Raw genomic sequence first — 22,056 nt, 5'->3', positions numbered from 1 at the left:
AATATAAAGATTCGATTACAGCGCATTCTCGCGTTAAGATGGTCAAATATCGAGGCTTAAGATCGAAAGAGGTATCGATCGATAGATCGATTGTGCATAAGACGCGCGCCAATCGTCTCCCTTGAAAAAAATTGCATTCTTTCATTGGTGCATCGAAGTAAACAAGACTAGTTTGCACTTAACCAAACATTACTAAGTGATATCAACGAAATACAATTTGTACAATAATCGTAATTCGAAATATATTTTGAAAAGTAGATAATATTAAAATGTCAACGTCGAAGAATAATGACGTGTTTGGAGAACCATTGAGGTTAACACACTTGAAACCATCCTTGGATACTGAAAAACTTGCATTAGCATCGCGTCAAGATGTATGGCATAAATTTATTATATTTAGTTATCAACCTCATGGAAAAGCGGAGATATTAAAAGCAGTTATAAATGCTTGCGAACCAGATATTTTACTACCTGTCAAATATAAAAGAGAAAACGAAAGTAAAAGTACTTTCCTTGCTCAATGCAATTCTAATGCTATAGAGAATCTTGTAAAGCAACAGTTGTGCATATTATTACCTGGTGGTTTTGAAATATATATAGACATTGTATTAGGATTCATTACTAAACGAGAATTACCTATTAATCCTAACAAAATAATAGCGCAAACGTTTTACCAAAGATACGAGTCAGCAAAAAAGATACTTAATCTGGACGATTTTGAGAACGATAAATTATTAGCTTCTATATATTGCCCTATATCTATACCTAAGATATTTCATATTGTTCTAAGATCTATCAGACAAGGTATTGCAGGCAATAATCGTGAATCTAAATTATCCGTTCGCGAGCTGAATATGAAACATAACAATTTGACGGCCATTATATTATTCGAAAAGATTTTTAATTTTCATTTAACTAAACTAGATTTAAGATTTAATCAAATATTAGATGTCGAGTATTTAAGATATTTTTCCGAATTTAAGATAACCGAACTTTGGTTAGATGGAAATCCCTTGTGCGCTCAATATAAGAATGCGCAAGAGTATATACAAGCGGTCAAAAATATCTTCCAACATTTACAAAAGTTGGACGGAGTAATAATAGGTATGGAGAAGAAATTTATACCAAATTTACAAACTCATTATCTAGGAAATGGTTCCAAATTACCATTAATAAAACAATTTGTTAAACACTTTTTTATTATGTACGATCAAGAAGACAGATCCATAATGAACGGTCTGTACGATAAAAATGCGCTTTACTCTATGACTTTAGGAACCGTCACTAATCATTTGCATAAACAAGTAGCTAAAGTATTTGTTACTAATAGAAATTTACTCAAATTCGTCGATTATGCCAAATGTCATGAATTTTTATTACGCGGTCCTGATAAAATAATATCCGCGTTGAAGCGTCAACCTTCCACATCGCACGACATCCATACATTTAATATAGATTTATTATACGAAACTAATGATCTTTTAGCTATATCCGTTCAAGGAATATTTTTATATAAAAACATTTCTTCTTCTCCTATGATATTCAATAGAACATTTATTATAGTTGGTAAAGAGGACAACGAATATTGTATAACTAACGATCAATATTTTATAGATGGATCTAATCCCAATACTCTAATGCAGATAAATAACAAAACCAAACAAGATATTAAAAATATATACGCGTTTGTTCCAACTATGTTTAGTCCATCAGAGAAAAATCAATTAATTGTATTTCTACAAGAACTAACAACCATGAACTCTGCATTTTGTTTCAAATTTTTAGATGATGTTAATTGGGATATAAGACGGGCAATCATTAATTTTACACAAATGTATACCCTGAACGATGTACCTCCGGAAGCTTTTAAATAAATCACTTTTTTATATCTTTCAATATATATTTTGAAATAAAACGTTTTAAATTTCATGGAAGAATATTGAGTAATTTTTATTTACGAATTACGATTATTTATTAGTAAATTACTCTCGGCAAGGCTTAAAGAATAACATTAATAAAAACCTATTATAGGGATGTATTCTATGATAATGGATATATATATATAAAAATCCTTAAAAGTGCTAGAGAAAATCTGACTGCACTTGTATCTATCCTTAAAAATCAATGATTTTGAACATAGAACGAATACTCGTCAGCTGATCAAAACCTATTGATTGTTTTCTTATTTTGTCCTACAACCGCGCAAGACAGGAAATATTCCCAAAAAATAATCCCTATGCTTGAATATTTTCAATTGTTGGGAATATCGCGTTAAAGTTTTCATCTGTTATTGATTTATTTTATATAATTGTTAAAACATTACAAATATTCCATTTGAACAATCGTTAGATTATATAATTATTCGTTTAGAGAATATATATATTTGATAGATATTTGATAGTAATAGGGATTTTTCTCCAGACAATAGCGGTAGCCCTACTCGCCTGCATTGCAGGTTTCATACTACGTAGGGGCCTGAGCTTACACGTTTCTGTCAAAAATAACGTTCACGATGGTAAGAATATTCATTTTCATTTCCCATATATATCTAAACTATTTCGTTATGTTTTGTCGTGCTATTTATTTATGTGTCAATAGTCAAAATCAAAAAAGACAATTTTCGTATTTTAGGACATATTCATTTTTTATTAACGAGATAGTATTGAGTGACCTGTCTTGTGACTCATTACTTCAATACTGTGCATAAGTAATTAATTACTATGCATAAAATACTAAATTTAACATTAATTCGTCATTCATTTTTCTAGCGCATGAACGCATTGAGATGCCCTACAGACGAGCTTAGTCTCACCAACTGTGCTATCATTAATCCTGATGATTTTCCAGAAGATGTCAAGTAAGATTAGATTCGAATTATATACACTAATTTAATATCAGTAACAACGTTATAACCAATTTTATATTTAACTTTTCGTATCTCTAGACACATAGAAGTAATCACCGACCCAAATCATCATTTTGTCTTTACCGTAAAACATCATCACGATGTACCTAATGGAGCAGTCGGGTTTAGCTTGCCTCAACGCAAGTGGGCTACACTTTCTCTTGGACAAGAGATCGAAGTTCGGCCTTACTACTTTGATCCAACATCCAGTTCGGAATGCTTATGCAATATCATCTTGGAAGCTGACTTTTTACAAAAGAAGTCGTACGTCTTGTTTATCATTATTATTTGGTTTTTATTCAGCAGAAGATATTCCATATAAATATATATACATTTATTTGTTTTTATAGAACATCGTTGGAACCATATAATACGGATGAGATGGCCAAAGATTTCCTTTTACGCTTTTCGGGACAGGCATTCACCGTTGGTCAGCAGCTGGTATTTCAGTTTAAAGACAAAAAAATGCTTGGCCTTGTAGTTAAAAGTTTAGAAGCTGCTGACCTTTCTGCGCTTAAATCAGGACAGAATCCAACGCCTAAGAAAACAGAAATGGGTCGTTGCTTGGGTGATACCGTGATACAATTTGAAAAAGCAGAAAATTCCAGTATAAATCTGATTGGAAAAGCAAAGGGAAAAATAGTTAGACAGTCAATTATTAATCCAGATTGGGATTTCCAAAAGATGGGGATTGGTGGTTTAGATAAGGAATTCAGTGCTATCTTTAGAAGAGCATTTGCATCAAGAGTTTTCCCCCCAGAAATTGTAACTCAATTGGGTTGCAAACACGTTAAGGGTATTTTACTTTATGGTCCACCAGGAACAGGAAAAACATTGATGGCAAGACAAATAGGTACCATGTTGAATGCAAGAGAGCCGAAAATTGTTAATGGTCCACAAATTTTGGATAAATATGTTGGAGAAAGCGAAGCCAACGTTAGACGATTATTTGCCGATGCGGAAGATGAAGAAAAGAGGGTATGTCTGTTTTATTTATTAATATGTATAGAATAGTTATTATAACATTAAATAATTTTCAGCTTGGTCCAAACAGCGGACTACACATTATAATTTTTGACGAGATCGATGCCATTTGTAAGTCTAGAGGCAGCGTAGCCGGTAATACAGGAGTACATGATACGGTCGTCAATCAGTTACTTGCAAAAATTGATGGCGTCGAGCAATTAAATAATATACTTGTCATTGGTATGACCAATAGACGAGATATGATTGACGAAGCTCTCTTACGTCCTGGTAGATTGGAGGTAGGCAAAATATAAACGCAATATATAAAATCCACCTTTATATCGTTACGTTAAAACTATTTATATTTAAAGGTACAAATGGAAATCAGTTTACCAGATGAAAATGGAAGATTACAAATTCTTAACATTCATACGTCTAGAATGAAGGATTACAAGAAAATATCACCAGATGTAGATTTAAAAGAATTGGCAACAAAAACTAAGAATTTTAGTGGTGCTGAACTCGAAGGCCTGGTAAGAGCTGCACAAAGTACAGCCATGAACAGATTAATAAAAGCTTCGAGTAAAGTCGAAGTAGATCCAGCTGCAATGGAAAAACTTATGGTTTCTAGAGCCGACTTTTTGCACGCTCTTGAAAATGACGTTAAGCCAGTTAGTAAATTTTTACTTATATTTATACTTTTATAAAAGTAAACAAATCATAAACATTAGATGAGATAATAATGATGAATAATTTTATAGGCATTCGGTACAAGCGCGGAAGCTCTTGACCATTTACTTATTCGTGGCATTATTTCTTGGGGAAGACCAGTTACCGAAATTCTATCAGATGGTTTGCTTTATATACAAGAAGCACGTGCTGCGGAAGGTTCAGGTCTTGTCTCGGTTCTCTTAGAGGGACCTCCTAACAGTGGAAAAACAGCTCTTGCAGCACAAATTGCTAAAAATTCAGACTTTCCATTTGTTAAGGTTTGCACACCAGAAGATATGGTTGGATTCACCGAATCAGCTAAATGTCTATTAATACGGAAGGTACGATTACTGTTTTTATTTATATTTAAATTTGATGCACAGATAAAACCAAATGAAAATATTTTTTCTAATATCTTGCAGGTATTCGATGATGCATATCGTTCGCAACTCAGTTGCATTTTGGTTGACAATATTGAACGTTTATTAGATTATGGACCTATTGGGCCACGTTATTCGAATTTAACGTTGCAAGCACTTCTTGTTTTGTTAAAGAAACAACCACCGCGTGGTCGTAAATTATTGATTCTTTGCACTTCAAGTCGCAGGTAAATAATGTTTTGTACGAAGTAAAATAAATAATTTATATAGAATTTCTATTTAATATATCTATTTTTTTTTCATTGCAGACAAGTATTGGATGACATGGAAGTATTATCAGCATTCAGTAGTACCATTCACGTACCTAATTTATCTACACCCGAACATCTCTTAAATGTTTTAGAAGAAGTAGATTTATTCTCGAAGAAAGAAATGGCATCTTTACATGGAAAACTTCAAGGGAAACGGTAACGCATTATTAAATCACTATTTTTTACTGATTGCTGTTGTTTACAGATTATAAAGTAACTTTACCTTTTCTTTTCTCATTCTAGTATATTTATCGGTATAAAGAAATTATTAAGCCTGATAGATATGGCTCGTCAAGTAGAGCCCAACTACAGAGTACCGAAATTCCTCTCGAAATTAGAAGAAGAAGGTGGATTAGAATAAAGATAAAACAATAACAACAAAGAAACTATATTCTGAATTCTAACTGTGTAGCTATCCATAGGTTTGTATAATACATTTTTATATTTGATAGAAAGTGCATACTGATTTATATAATGCAGAATTGATATATCAAATATTATTCCTTTGTAGGTATTTTTTTGCGATCAGGAGGAGACAAAACTGATAAGATCAGTAAAGCTAACAATATTAATATCTTTATAAAATGGTTATGCATTAGCGAAAGTGAAAAATATCTTCCATCTTAAATGGTATTAACTATTTTTTATACCATTTAAACGAAAGGATGTAGATATATTTATATTTATATTTATTTGATATATTTTTTTCTTACATAATCATATAAATGATTTTTGTGAAAGTAAATGTATTTAGTTAATTTAATTTTATAGGTAAATCATCTCGGTCATACAGATTCTGGCTTCCAAAGTGTGTCATTATGAAATGATACTTTCATTTCATTCTTCAAATAATTCCTTTCAAAATCGATCACGTTTTGAAGTAACGTTAATGTTTTATTATGTTTATTATATTTGATTTTTACATTCCTAGAATATGATTTATGACGTAATAAATAATATCGATGAAGTCTGACCATTTACAAGAAAGAAGTACTTCCGGAAAGTATTTTTTTATATCTATGTTTATCATATGATCTTTTAACTTGCAGTGATTATCCATCGGCAGAAATAAATGTTGTAGCATCCATTTTTAATCAAACGCTATTAAATCTATGCATATAGTTGATTCTATATTATCTTGTAATTATTGTTGCTTGATGAGAATCATCAAAAAATAGCGAACAAATTACATTCATAAAATATGTAAGATAGATCGATTTTATAAATATTCTTTTACTTACGTTTATTTAAGACTAAGAACTATCATATATATAATTTAATCAAAAACAGGAATGTTCCTTCAAAATTGATCGATTTCGTAATTAATGAGATGGAAACAGAGTCTCTGATAAAGTAAAGTAAAGTAATTATTTGATTGCAGATTATAAGATTGATAATAGTCGTCTATGTAATAATACAAGTTAATAAGATTTATTCGAAATTATCTATAAAATATTATTATTAATATGATTTTGGTTAAAAAGAAGTATTATAGAATTGATTTAGCTTTGACGATTGTTATTCTTAAGTTGTTGTAAAGTTGTTCAATTTCTATATATGTGTGTGTGTACAAATTTGCAATAGTATTGAAATATTTAGTGCAACTATAGACAATGTCTTTCTCCTTGCAATATATAACAAATGTACAAATGATAATGGAAAAATGTAAAAAAAGAAAGGAGTTGTATCCCTGTTAAATGATTACGCAAATAAGTACATATATAGTCCATACGTATATGTATCAACACATTTATGATAAATAAAGTAACAATTAAATATATACATATATATATAAAATTGTTGCTTTATAAGTCGTTAACGATTGAAAAATGAAAATAATTATTCCTTTATGTTAGATGTACAGCTTGTGTAGTAAATGTATGTACAGCTTATACTTGCTCAGTGTACAGGTATAGGATAATTTTTCTATTTATTTCTTTATATAATTTTATTATATTTCTTTTCATAAATAATGCATTTAATTTGCTGTATATTTCATTAGACTTTATCGATCAACAAATGAATAACAATCAATAATATTTTAATTGATAATCAATAATCATATCTATTTGTATGTAAATGTATTGGTAAAATTCTATATATATATATATATATTCAATGTTTCGAAATATAGTATTATAACAAAATGTTAACTGTTTTTAATTACAGTGATGATAACATTTTAAAAAATCTTTTCATGCGAAAGATTATCTCGTATTGCGTATCATCGTTTTTTTATTGCATTATTAAAGTATCCTTGAGATGTAATTAAAAATTAAATGTTCGTTTTAAAGAAATTCTTCTTTTTATCTTTTTTTTTTTAGCGTAAATAATATTTATTTATAATATAAGTTAACATTTATATACACAATAATTGTATCCAATTTATTGCTATTTCACTCTTGTTCACAATTAGTTTTTGTTATCTACATGCGTGATTCTTTTTTCACGATTATTATCGGTAACACGTATTTGGTTTATAAGATATTCATAATTTTTAGATCATCACTGTGCAATAAGAACAATGTAATATTATTTTATGCGATTAAAATATTGGAAAATATTAAGCACCGCCGCATCGCTTTGTTCTTGAAATAAAACATATGTATCAAATTGTTTGAATAATAATACAACTATGCATCCAAAATATCATCATCGCTATCCGATTGACATTGCGTCGGATCGTTGTTAGGATCTAATAAAAGATGAGCCTGTTCGGTAGTGCCTACCTAAAAATAAAATGATAGATAAAGTCGTCAAGAAAATGGATATTTTTTAAATCCTTTATTCGAACATATCTGAATATGTTTTTGAACGGGAAATATTAAATATGACGAAGTTACCCTGCAGTATTGGACGCGTCCATTTCCTCTTCTGGAATTGCAGTAATGAAAACAAGAATGCAAGCAGGCCCTTTTATTTGGATTGCGATAATACAATAAAGCTAGGAGGAACATACATACGGTAATTACGATACCAGCGATTAGGCCGGCTGAAAATAGAACAAATTTATTTGTTAATAATAATCAATTATTTCTTCGTACTTACATAATAAATTTGGAAATTTTTAAGGAATTTCATTTGAATAATGATAATAGTTACTTGCCATGACTAGAAGAACTCTGAATATTTTGTTGTTTATCTGCTAAACTAAATTTTGATTCCATGTTGGCTCGATGAATGCAAGTTAAGTTTGTGTACCATTCAAATTCTGCCCTACACTGCGATTCCTATTAAAAAAAGAAGAAGAAAAAAGGATATATATTTAATAAGAATAATATATAATTTAACATGATTATGTAATTGTCTTTCTTTCATCATTTCATAGTTTGATAATTTAATAGTATAACGTAATTACATCGATAAGAAGTTCAAAAGTCTTTCAGAGTTTTGTAAAACTATTTATAAAGAAATATTTGCTCGTTCAAAACATCTTCTCTTAATGCGTAAATATGTAGAAAATTACCAATGTTACCGTCAATGCTTTATCAATTTTCCCAACACGTCGAATCATGTCTCATAGATAATATTCTTTGAAGAATCGGTATTTACAAATATAATTTATCTAAATCGAGCAAGTACCGGTTAAGTATCGGTTAATACGTTCGCCACCATTGACGATTTTAATTTAATAAGAATCTTTTTGCTTGGTATATTTTTGCCAGAAACATTTTTACTGGGTTTTTCCTAAAGTTTCCGGATAAAAACTAGCCCTTAATGGCAAATGATTATATACTTGTTACTCGTCCACATTTGCGGATCTTGCTAATTTTAAAAGAAAAATCAAGTATAAGATTTTTATATTTTTTATATTTATAAACTGGCACGAACTTTCCGAACAATCTAATAGAATTACCCTGGAGAAAAATAATTTTATTATAAAAATAACGTATTATTGTTACTATTAAATTTCTCTTTAGAAAAAAACTTTCACTATTATTTTCTATATGCAGTCAATAAATCGATGATGTTTAGTGACCACTTGGAAAATCCAGAAATTAATGGGAATACTGGAAGCGCGTTTATAAAAGAACAATCAAAAAGCCACAGGTATGTCGAATGATTTTTACAATGAAAAGTCATGAAGAAAGTAATAGCGAAAAATAGAAAATTTTTCTAAGACATTTGTCTATTGTTTGATACTTTTTTTTTAACATTATTTCATTTACACATAGATTTAAATAAGTATACTTTTTATACTCGAAAAAGTGCGAGAGTATATATAATGCGAAGGGGGTATTTATTATTCAAAAACTATGCGACTTGAGATAAATTGAAGAAGATCATTATTTTCAAACATATAATAATTTTTGTTGATAGCAGCGAAAAGATGTTAAAAATGATTGTAATAATCGGTAAATAGTAAATGATAAATTATTCGAATTTAAGGAGCAATTTGAGTCATCGAGTCACGTGGGAGCGCCGACCAATGGAGTGCTTTGTTAGGGAGGTCACGTGAATGCCCGCTATCGAAAGGAGACAAGTACATTAAGCGTTCGCGAGACGATATAGTCAGTCTACGTCAAGCGTATACGAAGAGTGCGTGTTACTTTTTTTCTCCTATGCTCAAGTGTCTCGTGTTTAATTATCTTTTGTGAGATTTAGCGATTGATGATTTTAATCGCTTATTAATACGTAACTATCTTTGTTGAGATCGTATCAAAGGAAGTACAAAGTGGCACGCGATGCCTACGATCTACTGTTTACGATTCCAATTTTAAACAGCATCGAGGATATATGATCGAGAAAAAACATCTAAATTGATTCTGGTGAGTAGTATAGTAGAATCATGATTCCGGATTCGCGTCATCGCGAGAGGATGAAGAAAACCGGTTTTTATTGCTGCCATTACACGTTGCTTCAAAATTCCATTATTTGTTCTTTTCTTTTTTCATTTGAAAAGTAAAAAGTCGTCTTTACAATTTTTGATTTTACAAATTCTTCTCATGTTCGAAACGACGATTAAATATGCTAGTTAACGTTACGAAATCGCTATTGATAATTAATTAGTATTCTAGTCAATGATCTATCGCGTCTATCCGCGATATCCAATTTTGTAGAAGAGACACGATCGCGAAATCGGTTGCAATATTGTTCGAGATAGAACTTGACGCATAATCTCGAAGTTACGTTCTATAGTCTCTTATATATATATATATATCTACTTTCTCTCTCTCTCTCTCTCTCGCAGCGAGTCTTTCCGAGAAACATGTAATATTTGTATTCCTCATAAAAGCCTTACAATTTATCGATCCAAGCAAGCATAAATCGCTAATTAATTTTTGTCCGCTTCCCCCCTCGCCCCAATCCCAATCTTTAAATACAGTATATTTTAGAGATTTGAATGAAATTCATGTAGAAAAATGCCGTTCCCGTTATATAATTTTGAAGAAATACAATCAACACATGTGACGAAGATCATTATTTGTCAATCGAACACAGCGCAATATTGCAACGTAGCCAACATTGTATTCCGAGTATTTAGATTCGAGCAAAGATTTGACAAAGTTTACAAAGCGAGAAGTGACTTCATACCAGAAGATTATTTCTTTTTGCGAAGGGAAAATATCGGAGGAGATTATTGGCCTTATCTATTATCATTTTTGTCGTTCCTCCTATTTTTTATCGATTCCTCTTTTTCTAACTCGTATATCACACGCCTGTGTGTTGTGCAGAAAGAGAGATAGGAACTTTGGAGTACGTCTTAATCGCTGACCTAGACGACACATAGCAGCGAATTCATTACCGCATAAGTGCTTTATTTCATTCTATATTTCGAACTAATCCTACAACCATCGAGATAGAAAGAATCGATATTTTGTATAATCGAGTACTAATTCTGTTGTTAACGCATTCGGTTATGCTTTGAAACAAAGGTCGCCCCTGAAGTTGCGATTGAATTGACACGATGCGATTTGAATTAATTTTGGAACGACTGTACATATATTTAAGCGTAATATTTAAAAATACTCGTTCCAAATCTACCCCACTCGTACGTATCACACAACAGTTCCATTGACGATATCGCTCGAAGCTAATCAAATGTCTTTGTTGCCGTAACCTGGCATCAACCACAAACGAAACATTCTCTGATTTTATATCTACATCATTATTTTGTCTTGACTCCGAACAAATAATTAATAGTCAAAAAGTAATTTTACTTTAACGACTTTTGAATCATCCTGCATTTACTAGAAATAAAACCTTGAAACGGTCACGCACGGAAAGATTAAAATATAGTTGAAACCACAATATATATATATTCTTATTATTAGTCGAATAATGAGAACAAACAATTTGTTGATCTTCGATTAACTACACCTTGGGAATATTTCTGGTTTTAATCCCTTCTTGCTACTTACAATTAATCATAAATTAATCATTCATTTTGTTATAATTTCTATATAAGGATAGAATATTCCAAAGACTTGTATGTAAAAAGTTGTTACGCTTGTATCCTTGACAAAATAATTGACTAGACTGTACAGACCGTGGTATAATTAAGATTTAAGGAGAAACAGAATTCTTCGAAGACGATTATTAGTATCATTATTCAAACCGAACGAGGGAGTGTGCTTAACTCGCGTAAATAGATTCTGTCGGAAATAACAGCTGTGATATTAATTTTAGAATAATACTATTAATATTGCACATAATTGGAAAACAAAAATTCAGATCGCGTAAACAAAAACCGCATTAACGTAGTATTCGAACATGATGGAGACAACGATTACATTTGTCAATATTTCAAACAAACGTCTATTTCGCGAAAATGAAAATCAATTTCATCGATAGAAAAAAACACAACGGTGGCCTTATTTTTCTCATTTTTCATCTTTCAGCTATAGTTTTTTCCTGTTTGTAAAAATATATAATCACTTACATATTTTTGTTCTTTTCCTATCAAAGAAGAAATAATGTTTCATAATATCCTTCAGGTTTATTCATTAATCTTAGAAAATCGTCTGTCATAATCGTTGTATTTATTTTACTTACGTATTCGTGATCAATCAAAAGGAACAATCAAGATCGATTATCGTCACGTAAATTAATCACTTTCGTTAGATATTCTTTTCTTTTTTTTCTTCTTCTTTAATCAATCTTCAAAATGTTCGCGATCTTATTTATACATTTTCAATAATATTACAGATAAAGTTTCTCACTTTTAGATACAAAAATTAAACAAAAAATGATATCCGATCTCGACTCGATGACATTAATTTGATTTATTACAATTCACAGGAGGAAAAAGTAAAAAGAAGAAAAAGAATTGGAAGGTTTTTTTTATCGTTTAATCAATCGATAATAGTTCCTAACAGAATTCTTCGTAGGATCGAATTGTTCGACGAATAAGTATAGAAGATGACCTCGAATTTACTGGCTCTCTCTCCAATTCTCTACTCCTACTTCACGATTGAGAAGGTGTCGAGTTTAAATCGATTACCGTATACCGAAATTTTGTTATAATTATGAAACTTTGATGAATAAAAAATGAAATAAAATCAAATCTAAAAGGTCCAGATTAGAGTTCTGAATTTGTATTAAATAATGTAAAAATTATAAATCATCTCGATATTAGAACAATAAACATACAGGTATACAAGGTTAGTTCAAATAAGATTGAAATAATAATAAACTAATGTAAGAAGAAATTGACTGAAAAAAATGTATGCAAAAGTTGCATGATATAAACGAACGATGTTTTTCGATGTTTTTCATCGGCGTGAATCATCTTGTATATACAATAAATGTAACATTGTTCTATACTTTCTCTTTTCTTTACATAACAAAATTACGGCGTAGGTGAAAAAAAAATTGTTTGGTTAAAAAAAAGAAAGAAACTCTACGGACCCCACCTCAATTTCATTTAGGCTCATTTACTTACTGCGAAGTATATAAGTAGTCGGCGCGGGTGAGTGTGCGTGCGCGTATGCGTGCCCCGGCATGCGTATAGGTTCAAGGCGTGTCGTATAGTCACACGTATTTACACAAGAGTACTAGGTCGTTACCCGGATCTAACGACGACGACGACAAGGAACATGATTTGTTTTGAAATTCGATTAACGTACACTTTGTTCTTGCCCACCCTCGAATGCTTTTTCGATGATGCATATCCAAAAGATAGAAAACAAAATAATTTATTGATAATGATAAAATATGGTATTTCTTTTTCTTTCTACAATTGCAAACGAAAAATATTTTGTATACAAAACATCGATATATAGATATCATTTGGATTTCACAAAAGTGAAATCATCGAACGAGAGATGGAGAGAGAATAACGTCATAATAACTGCAACGACACTATGGAATCGTCTGATTAGAATTTTTTACATTTTCAAATAAGTATAAATATACAGAGTGGCCGAAAAAAAATGTACGAAATAAATTTGCAATATATAATTCGTTGTATTACCCAATTTCGAATATTCCTTATATTTAAAATGTATCTCTAATTGTAACCGAGGAAATCATTGAAAAAAGTCAACGAGAATTGGCTTATCACGTCAGAGAGGAAACATCTTTTTTTATCCGCAAAGCTGCAAAACAAGCTATTTCCGATTTTAACTGTAATCTAAAACATAAACATTTGTAAATAACATTTCTTTCTTTCCTTTCTTATTATTCACGATGTTTATGTTTTTTCTTTTCTAGCGGATCTGAAAATCATTGGCAAGAAACAATGATTTTCATAATCTGGGGAATAATATCGTTCTTTACACTTTCAACAACTTATACCTCTGCTTTTGAATGTAAAGGAGACCAGAATTGCACGTGCCAACCAAATTATTCGAGTGGAATACAAATTTTTTGCCAAGCTGAAAATAATTCCGAGTTCATTCTAAACATTTATCCTAAAGATTTTTTGCAGGTACGTATACACGAATGATATTTTTGATTTAACTAATATTGTATCGCGCGAAAGAAGCTTGGAACCTTGTTCTTTCTAATAAATAATTTGATTAATCAACAGATCACTTGTCAGAATTGGAAAGGGTGGGAGAAATTTCGTTTCACGAGCACTTTACCTGGAAAAGAATTAGATTCGCTGCGATTCCGAATATGCGGGCTATCGAAGAACATAAGTTTAGGAGACGTGGCCAAACAAATGGGAGTGGAAAGTGTCAACACGCTTCTCTTTCAATCCTATTCTAAGCTTGGCGATGAATTAACGAGAGATCAAGTTCGTGGTTTTCCAAAGACGAAAAAATTAATTTTATCCAGTAACGGCTTCTCAAAGGTCCCAAAGGATTTGTTGATGGATTTCCCGGAATTGGAATGGCTTGATCTACGTGAAAATAATCTCCAATTACCAGTTGGTATTTTTGATGCAACTCCAAATCTCAAAGTTCTCGAATTAGGTAACAATGGGATGAAGACGATCAAAACTGGGACCTTCGATAAATTAGAAAAACTTCATTTTCTAAACATTTGGGATAACCGATTGACGGAAATAGAAACTGGATTATTCGACAAATTGATTTCCTTAGGATCTTTGGATCTAAGCATGAATAAATTAATGATCCTATCGCCGAAAGTTTTTAGTCAATTAAATAAACTAGAGACCATCAATCTTTCTTCCAATAATTTCTCTTCCCTACCGGAAGGACTTTTCGATCATAACGAATTCTTACGAAAAGTCAAATTGTCCAATAATCGTAGAAATTTAACCACTCTGCCGGATCATTTGTTCGCCAATTTGACAAAACTCGAAATAGTATCGTTGACAAATAGTGGTTTGAAAGAATTACCAGAAAATCTATTCTGGGGTGCTCAATCGTTGAAGAACATCAGTCTGGATAGGAACTTCTTTTATACTCTACCAAAGGACATCTTTAAAGGACTGACAAATGTTGAAAAAGTCGAATTGAATTTCAACCACATTCAAGTTCTTCCCGATCGAATCTTTTACGACATGAACAAATTGACTAAACTCGATTTGTCTAACAATCGTATGGTTTCTATATCTCCGTAAGTTTTTTTTTTCAATATTTCATATGCTTTCTCTTCCTCTTTCTTGCTTTCTTTAGCTATTCGATCAATTAAATGAAATATCTTTCAGATATCTATTCGACGGCTTGAAATCCTTAACCGAATTGAATATGGAAAATAATCAATTAAAAACCATCGACCAATTGGCATTTTCTTCCGTAAGAAATTTACGAATAGCCAAATTCTCTCATAACAAGCTTACGTTTGATTTATACGCAATGCAGGAGGATTATCAGTCGCCATTTCATAAATGTTATTTACTCAATGAATTATACTTATCGAACAATTATATATCGACGATATCTAACGATTGGTCGTTAAATGCAATGAATTTGCACGTATTAGACTTGAGTTATAACGACATTAGTGTTATATCGGTAAATATGATTTTTCAATGTCAATCATAAATTTACAAATATTTCCTTAATCATAATGATAAGATTACAAAATAATACAATCATTTTTATATTTTCTTCATCTTTTTTTCTCTTTCTCTCTCTCTCTCTCTCTAGACGGATGATTTGCAATTCGTATCGAACAATATTAAAGTCAATCTGACTAATAATAAAATAAAATACATATTATTGGCCGAAAGTATTCGAATTTATCAAGAGACTCCACGGGACGTTATCATCTACGTTGAGCATAATCCCTTGATCTGTGATTGTAATTTGTACAATTTTTTACGTTATCTCGAAGGCAGGATGCATCCAAAAGTACAAAATTACTTTCACATTATTCCGGGAAATTTAACGTGCTCGGAATCAAATGGGACGAGTGAGATAGAAATTAGTCAACTAAGTTCGAAGACTTTGAAATGTGCCGAGACGGCATACTTGCAAATTAAAAGCAAGTGTCCGACTGGTTGTACTTGTCGGATACAACCAGAAGACAAGGCTCGTTTAATAGATTGCTCTAATAGAAATTTAACTCAATTATTAATCGACACTACGGGAATAAGCGACAAAAAACCTGTCGATGGTTATCATATTAAATTGAATGTCAGTGGAAATAATTTCACTGAGATACCGTCGACAGAACTTTTAGGATCGGAATACGTGACGGATTTCATTTTGTCCAATAACAATATCACCCGAATTACGCTCGACAAATTGCCCAAAAATCTCGAGGTATGTTGTCAAATATTTCTTAATTTCTCTATATTTCTCTCTTGAATTTGAAGTTTCATTTTTTGTTCGTTTGTAGGTATTAGAATTGCATAACAACAATATATCGAGGATCGATTCGAATCTGCTGGACTATTGGAAAAATTCTATTACATTAAAGAGACTTACATTGCATAAGAACCCATGGAAATGCGATTGCGATGCTCGCGACTTACTTAGCTTCGTTCAATCAAAACTAATAGACATTCCAGATTTAGGGAAAGTCATGTGCAATAACATGGATATTTCTATGTTGGAGATGAGCATTAATGACTTTTGTCCGTTCGAGACGATGATGATAATTGGAATAAGTTTTACGGTAGCATTGTTGTGCTTGTTCATCGGGGGATTAGTGGCATTGTATTACAGATACCAACAAGAGATCAAAGTTTGGTTATATGCTCATCAATGTTGTTTATGGTTAGTCACAGAAGACGAATTAGACAAGGAAAAGATATACGATGCATTTATAAGTTACTCCCATAAGGACGAAGATTTTGTTGTGAAGGAATTAGTACCAAAATTAGAAAGTGGTCCGAGACCATACAAATTGTGTTTGCATTATCGCGATTGGCTAGCCGGTGAATGGATTCCAACGCAAATAACGCGTTCGGTGGAAAAATCAAAGAGAACGATCGTGATAGTATCGCCTAACTTTTTGGAAAGTATTTGGGGGGCGATGGAATTTCGTGCAGCTCATAGGCAAGCTATGAGCGAAGGTAGAGCCAGAGTCATATTAATTTTATACGGAGATATCGGCCCTACGGACAATTTGGATGCCGAGTTCAAAGCTTATTTAAATATGAACACGTACGTTAAATGGGGCGACCCGTGGTTCTGGGATAAGTTGAGATATGCATTACCACATCCACCAGAACTTACCAAAAACCTAGTTAAAAAGAAAATCTTTGAGAAACATTATCCTTGTATACAAATCAATGGAGAAAAGAAAGAGTTGATATATTCGTGTGGAATCCCCGATACACCTATCGCGACTACTCCACCTGCTGATTCGCTTAAAATGTTTATATGTGATTCGATTGAGAAACTTCCTCACGTTAACAACAGCGATGAGAACGAGGTGACTAAATTGAGTGACAGTAATATACTTTACAATGTACCAGAATGCGAAGCAATTCATAAGAACTTGATCAATAAAATGCAAAGCACGACTACCGTTTAATTCCAAAATACGTAATATCAAAGTGGTGCAATGTTAAAATAACTTTGAGTTACTTCATTCTTTTTTTTTTTTTATAAATATATTATACATAGATATTATTTTTAAGAAACATAATTAATTTAAATTTAATCTATTGACTGAAAGGATCGATATCCAAACGATGTAATCGTAATATTAATTATAAGTATAATTTTTTTTTACCTACTTATATCTTTGTTTATCGATATTTACTCATATATCGTTGAAACAAACATATCATAGAAATACTGAACAGAGTGTGTTCAAAGTTGTCATATTTTCTTATTTATAATTAAAAGCAAATACTCTGAGTGAGAGTATGAGAATTTTGAAACAACTCTTTATTTTTAATATGCAATATTGCGCTTTAATGTGAATTACTTCTACATTCCCTATTATTTTTTTCGTGTAAATAATAATCTTCTCGTATCTATTATCATTTTATATACAATTTATTATCTATATATTTGAATCAAATTTTTTTAGGAAAAGTATAGTTTAAGCATTTGTATATAGTTTATACATTTTCATCGAATATCTATATAAACTATATTTTGGATATCAAAAAATAAGATTAATAATAGAATCTCATTATAAATAAAAATGAAAAGCAAACTAATGGAAGAAGCAATCTTACTTACCCATGACAGCTTCGGTTCGCCAATTTCACTGGACTCGTTGCATATAAACTTGATTTCGGACATATAGGAACCTGCAATAATTAACATACGAATATAAGAAAAATAAGAAAAATGACTAAATATAGATTTACTTCTTTACTACTTACTATTAGAACATTTACTGCCATTCAAATATTCAAGTTTGGTATAGTTTCGATTATAATCAAAAATAACGTTTGATAAAGATCCATAATTGTTAGATTCTTGGCACACCGTAGAACCATTACAATTTTTTTGTTTTCCGCATATATTTATGCCATAATTTTTCTCTTTACCTTTAACCTATTATTTTAATTTTACATTATTTATACTCTATTTTTTTTTTTTTCAAGTCTTACAATTAGATTAATGTACTTGAATAGAAAGAAAACTCACGTAATGCATTGGCTGTTTTGTATACAATAAAGAAAGATCGAATTGATTTAAAAAAATTCGATCTTTTATCATACATGGTGGAATCCAATCGCCCATAACAGCTCCACAAGCGATACTAGTTTTCCATTCAAAAGTATATGTACAATTACTATAATTTTTAAATTCTGGTGCGCCCTGAAAATAAAATAATATATTCAATATATAATTAAATTAAAGAGTACAAGAGAGAGAACATATTAGATAATTTCAAAATCATTACTTCGTTTTTGTTTCCGCAAACGAATAGAAGAACTGATGAAATTTTGGTATCTGTTCTTTCTTGACATGCGGAACCATCGAGGTAACGTAATATAATTTGATCTTTATTCATTTCTGGTGCATTCTTAGGAAAACCTAAATTCTAAAATAAAATATTACATATTAGAAATGATATATAATTTCGATAATATATTATTTACTTACTTCTTTTACTAGTTCATTATTAGCATTTAATGAAGCTTTACAAATGGCACTGCCATGCTCACATTCTAAACCTGTATTTTTTACTATAGGTTGACATACATTTATATAAAATACGGTACTATTTATATTTACAATATAATTGCTTGTCGAACGTATTAATGGAGTTAAATTAATTTCATTATCTACGGTAGCGCATTTGATCTAAAATCAAATATCTGATTAGAGTTGAAATAATAATTATATAAACAATTTGTGACATCAATTACTTACTTTATTTTCGCAAACCAAATTAAGATTCCAATGAATGATCAACTGACAAGGACTTTCTTTAATAATAATTGGATCATTTGTCGATCCTTCGGGTCCACATAAAAATGCAATCAATGTTTGATGGTACTGACTATCGCTACATTTGTCACCATCCGTGTAATTTAAGTATGGTCCACCCTGCTGCCACATCAGATTTGTGTTAGCCATACCCAGAGATGTACCATTTTCTTTAAGACAAACTCCTAAATGTGTGATTGTTAATATTTATAAGCTTTTCAACTATACTTTACTTGTTAACAACGATTATATATTATTTCTTCTGAAAATTTTGCATTCATTTAAAAACAATTAATATGAAGCTAAAAACTTGATCGAGCTTTGTCATCTAGTATTATGTAGCATTGTTCTTTTATTATATTTATACCTCTCAAAAAGTGTCAAAAAATGTCGAAGATGCATACAATGCATAGAATGCACGCGTATCTTCGGTATAGAAAGCAAAAAGATAAAATATTCATAAGCAAAGTGTCGGAAAGGTAGGGATAACGAAGCTCATTACGCTAACGTTGGTATTATACTTTACCGGTAAATTAGAATACGAGTGATTTATTCGCGAAACCATTTATCGATAAATAGCAATACCTTAGAGTTTCGCAGAATATAATAATTTAATAAAATATCGATTAGATATATCAAAATACTTAACCTGTTTTTTCTTTACACTTATTAGTTGCAACAGGTCCACATACTCGAAATATATATTTTTTACCCTGAGATGAAGTGACATTAAAATCTTTATTCATTAAAGATTGTAAATCATACCTGTACGAAAGAATATGAATTAGTATCAAGAATTATAATTGAAATTGCTATATGGAAAATGAAATTCTTACATAAAATTTGTTATAGGATTATTTATAGTACATTTTCCAACTGTCTTTGCACTATATTCGCGTAAAAGTTTTAAGCTACAAGCAGCCACGGTTATCCATTTCAATTGATAATGACAGCCATCAGTTTTTATTACCTCTGGAGATGTGTCCTAGTAAAGTAAACGTAATAACATAGAATTTTTTTAATCATTATCCTTAAGTAACAAGTTCGTCGACAAAATATTCACTTTAGCGTCCAAATTACAGATAAATGTAATGGTGGTTCGAATATGATGTTCTATCTGTTGTCCATTCTTACACATACTTCCATCCTCGTATTCTAATATCAGATTTTTAGAAGAATCTATGGTAAGAGGTTTCTGAACGTTTCCCAAATTTAAATATCTGAATTTAAAACGATACATAAATCTATAATTACTTATTTATTGCTTTGATAAAAGTGTATATTTTAAAGACTCTTTATATTTTTATACCTCAATTTAGGTTCTTTCTTAGGATCTTGAAGACAAGCTCCTGAACTTATGGGACAGAGAACGTTGTATCCGAATATCACGGAATGACAAACATTTAATATTAAATTAACAGAGGTATTGTTTCCAACATATATATCATAATTATCCGAATATCTTTTTAGGGGTGAAAGATCATAATGAGAGCCATCGGAAGGATCAGTCACAGTACAATTGATTTCTTTTCTTTTAGCGCACGCGAAAGCGCTGCTCCATACCATATGGAATTGACATTTACTTTTCTGTAAGTAATCGTTACGTTGGTATATCAAAGATAAAAAGAATCTCAACGACAAACATATATTTGATAAATATGTAAAATTACTTGCTTGTTCAAATGTAATTGGTGTCGAGTGACTGTTAATTAAATAATCGCACATTATTAAGATATCCACTGTATAATTGACATCTGGTTTGCATTCATCGCCGATAAAAGTAAAATGTATTTTTCCAGATTTAGTTGACAACTTTGGTATTACTTTTCCTATCATAAATAATAACAATTAAGTGCTATTAAATGAAATATAAATGAATAAGAAAAAGTTTAATCACCTATTCCTATTTCTTTGTCGTTTTTTTCTAAACATATAGAATATCCATCCTTCCCATTGCATTTCTTTATCAATGGTAAACATAACTGCATTCGTATAGTTTCATTAGAATTATGATGAATGACGATATCCTCCCCAGGTTTAGACAATTTAGTTAAATTATAAGAATGGCTAAAGATTTCTTCGTTGAATTCGCAGTATGGTTTAGTTTTATTAATTACTATATTACCCTGTACGATAATAAACAGTACATTAATATGTTATTAGAAACACATATATGCATATATGTTTTGAATGCAAATAATTCACTCATACCAAACTAATTGTTGAAAGAGAAAAGAAGAATATAAAAACGTTTAAGTTGTACATCTTTTTGATTCAAAGATTCCTTCTGCGACCGCAATGACAATAGATCTTCTAGTAAAATACATAACAAGTAAGCTCGATATACAGACGTATGTTATCCACTCAACATATACATAAATAAGGATGACTAATTCAAATATTTCAGATAATGTTCGATCTCAACAACGCAACATTTAGGTTAGAATCATTTTCAAACACAACATTGCGAAATAAAGTTCGACTTAATCTATCGATTAATCCTTTCGAGACGACATATCGATCATTACGCATTTTAAGAGGCGCCACTTTTATTTGTCATTAAAAACTTTTGAAATAGT

The 22,056-nt window shown here is 30.8% G+C and overlaps 3 protein-coding genes across 6 annotated transcripts; 2 read left to right on the top strand and 1 right to left on the bottom strand.

Annotated features, from left to right (window-relative positions):
- The first annotated feature begins 76 nt into the window (after nucleotides 1-76).
- Nucleotides 77-1,900, top strand: LOC122521320 (nuclear RNA export factor 1-like). Its single transcript, XM_043641940.1, has one exon. The coding sequence runs from the start codon at nucleotides 270-272 to the stop codon at nucleotides 1,872-1,874; it is 1,605 nt and encodes a 534-aa protein (XP_043497875.1). The 5' UTR covers nucleotides 77-269; the 3' UTR covers nucleotides 1,875-1,900.
- Nucleotides 1,901-2,404: 504 nt separating this feature from the next.
- Nucleotides 2,405-6,937, top strand: LOC122521319 (vesicle-fusing ATPase 1-like). Of its 2 annotated transcripts, XM_043641939.1 has the most exons (12): nucleotides 2,405-2,515; nucleotides 2,769-2,857; nucleotides 2,945-3,169; nucleotides 3,256-3,883; nucleotides 3,946-4,170; nucleotides 4,243-4,542; nucleotides 4,633-4,923; nucleotides 5,005-5,189; nucleotides 5,271-5,429; nucleotides 5,517-5,695; nucleotides 5,785-5,903; nucleotides 6,045-6,937. In XM_043641939.1, the coding sequence occupies exons 1-10, from the start codon at nucleotides 2,513-2,515 to the stop codon at nucleotides 5,632-5,634; spliced, it is 2,223 nt and encodes a 740-aa protein (XP_043497874.1). In that variant the 5' UTR covers nucleotides 2,405-2,512; the 3' UTR covers nucleotides 5,635-5,695; nucleotides 5,785-5,903; nucleotides 6,045-6,937. The 2 variants fall into 2 exon arrangements, with proteins under 2 accessions (XP_043497874.1, XP_043497873.1); XM_043641938.1 differs by having other exon boundaries at nucleotides 5,785-6,937.
- A 700-nt stretch (nucleotides 6,938-7,637) lies between these two features.
- On the bottom strand, nucleotides 7,638-21,994 carry LOC122521318 (cation-independent mannose-6-phosphate receptor). 3 transcript variants are annotated; one of them, XM_043641935.1, is made up of 17 exons: nucleotides 21,689-21,994; nucleotides 21,375-21,603; nucleotides 21,152-21,306; nucleotides 20,787-21,064; nucleotides 20,541-20,697; nucleotides 20,314-20,462; nucleotides 20,127-20,242; nucleotides 19,421-19,662; nucleotides 19,151-19,351; nucleotides 18,948-19,088; nucleotides 18,689-18,862; nucleotides 18,421-18,595; nucleotides 18,275-18,345; nucleotides 8,380-8,503; nucleotides 8,237-8,265; nucleotides 8,117-8,147; nucleotides 7,638-8,002 (listed from the first exon to the last, which is right to left on the bottom strand). In XM_043641935.1, the coding sequence occupies exons 1-17, from the start codon at nucleotides 21,740-21,742 to the stop codon at nucleotides 7,962-7,964; spliced, it is 2,367 nt and encodes a 788-aa protein (XP_043497870.1). In that variant the 5' UTR covers nucleotides 21,743-21,994; the 3' UTR covers nucleotides 7,638-7,961. The 3 variants fall into 3 exon arrangements, with proteins under 3 accessions (XP_043497870.1, XP_043497869.1, XP_043497871.1); XM_043641934.1 differs by having other exon boundaries at nucleotides 8,117-8,265; nucleotides 21,689-21,985; XM_043641936.1 differs by lacking the exons at nucleotides 21,375-21,603; nucleotides 21,689-21,994 and having other exon boundaries at nucleotides 8,117-8,265; nucleotides 21,148-21,237.
- Nucleotides 21,995-22,056: the final 62 nt, after the last annotated feature.

Source organism: Polistes fuscatus, unplaced genomic scaffold, assembly GCF_010416935.1.
Source record: "Polistes fuscatus isolate 324 unplaced genomic scaffold, CU_Pfus_HIC Scaffold4, whole genome shotgun sequence".
Taxonomy (NCBI): Eukaryota; Metazoa; Arthropoda; class Insecta; order Hymenoptera; family Vespidae; genus Polistes; species Polistes fuscatus.
Note: the sequence above shows the minus strand (reverse complement) of the source record. Positions and strands in the feature narration are given on the sequence as shown.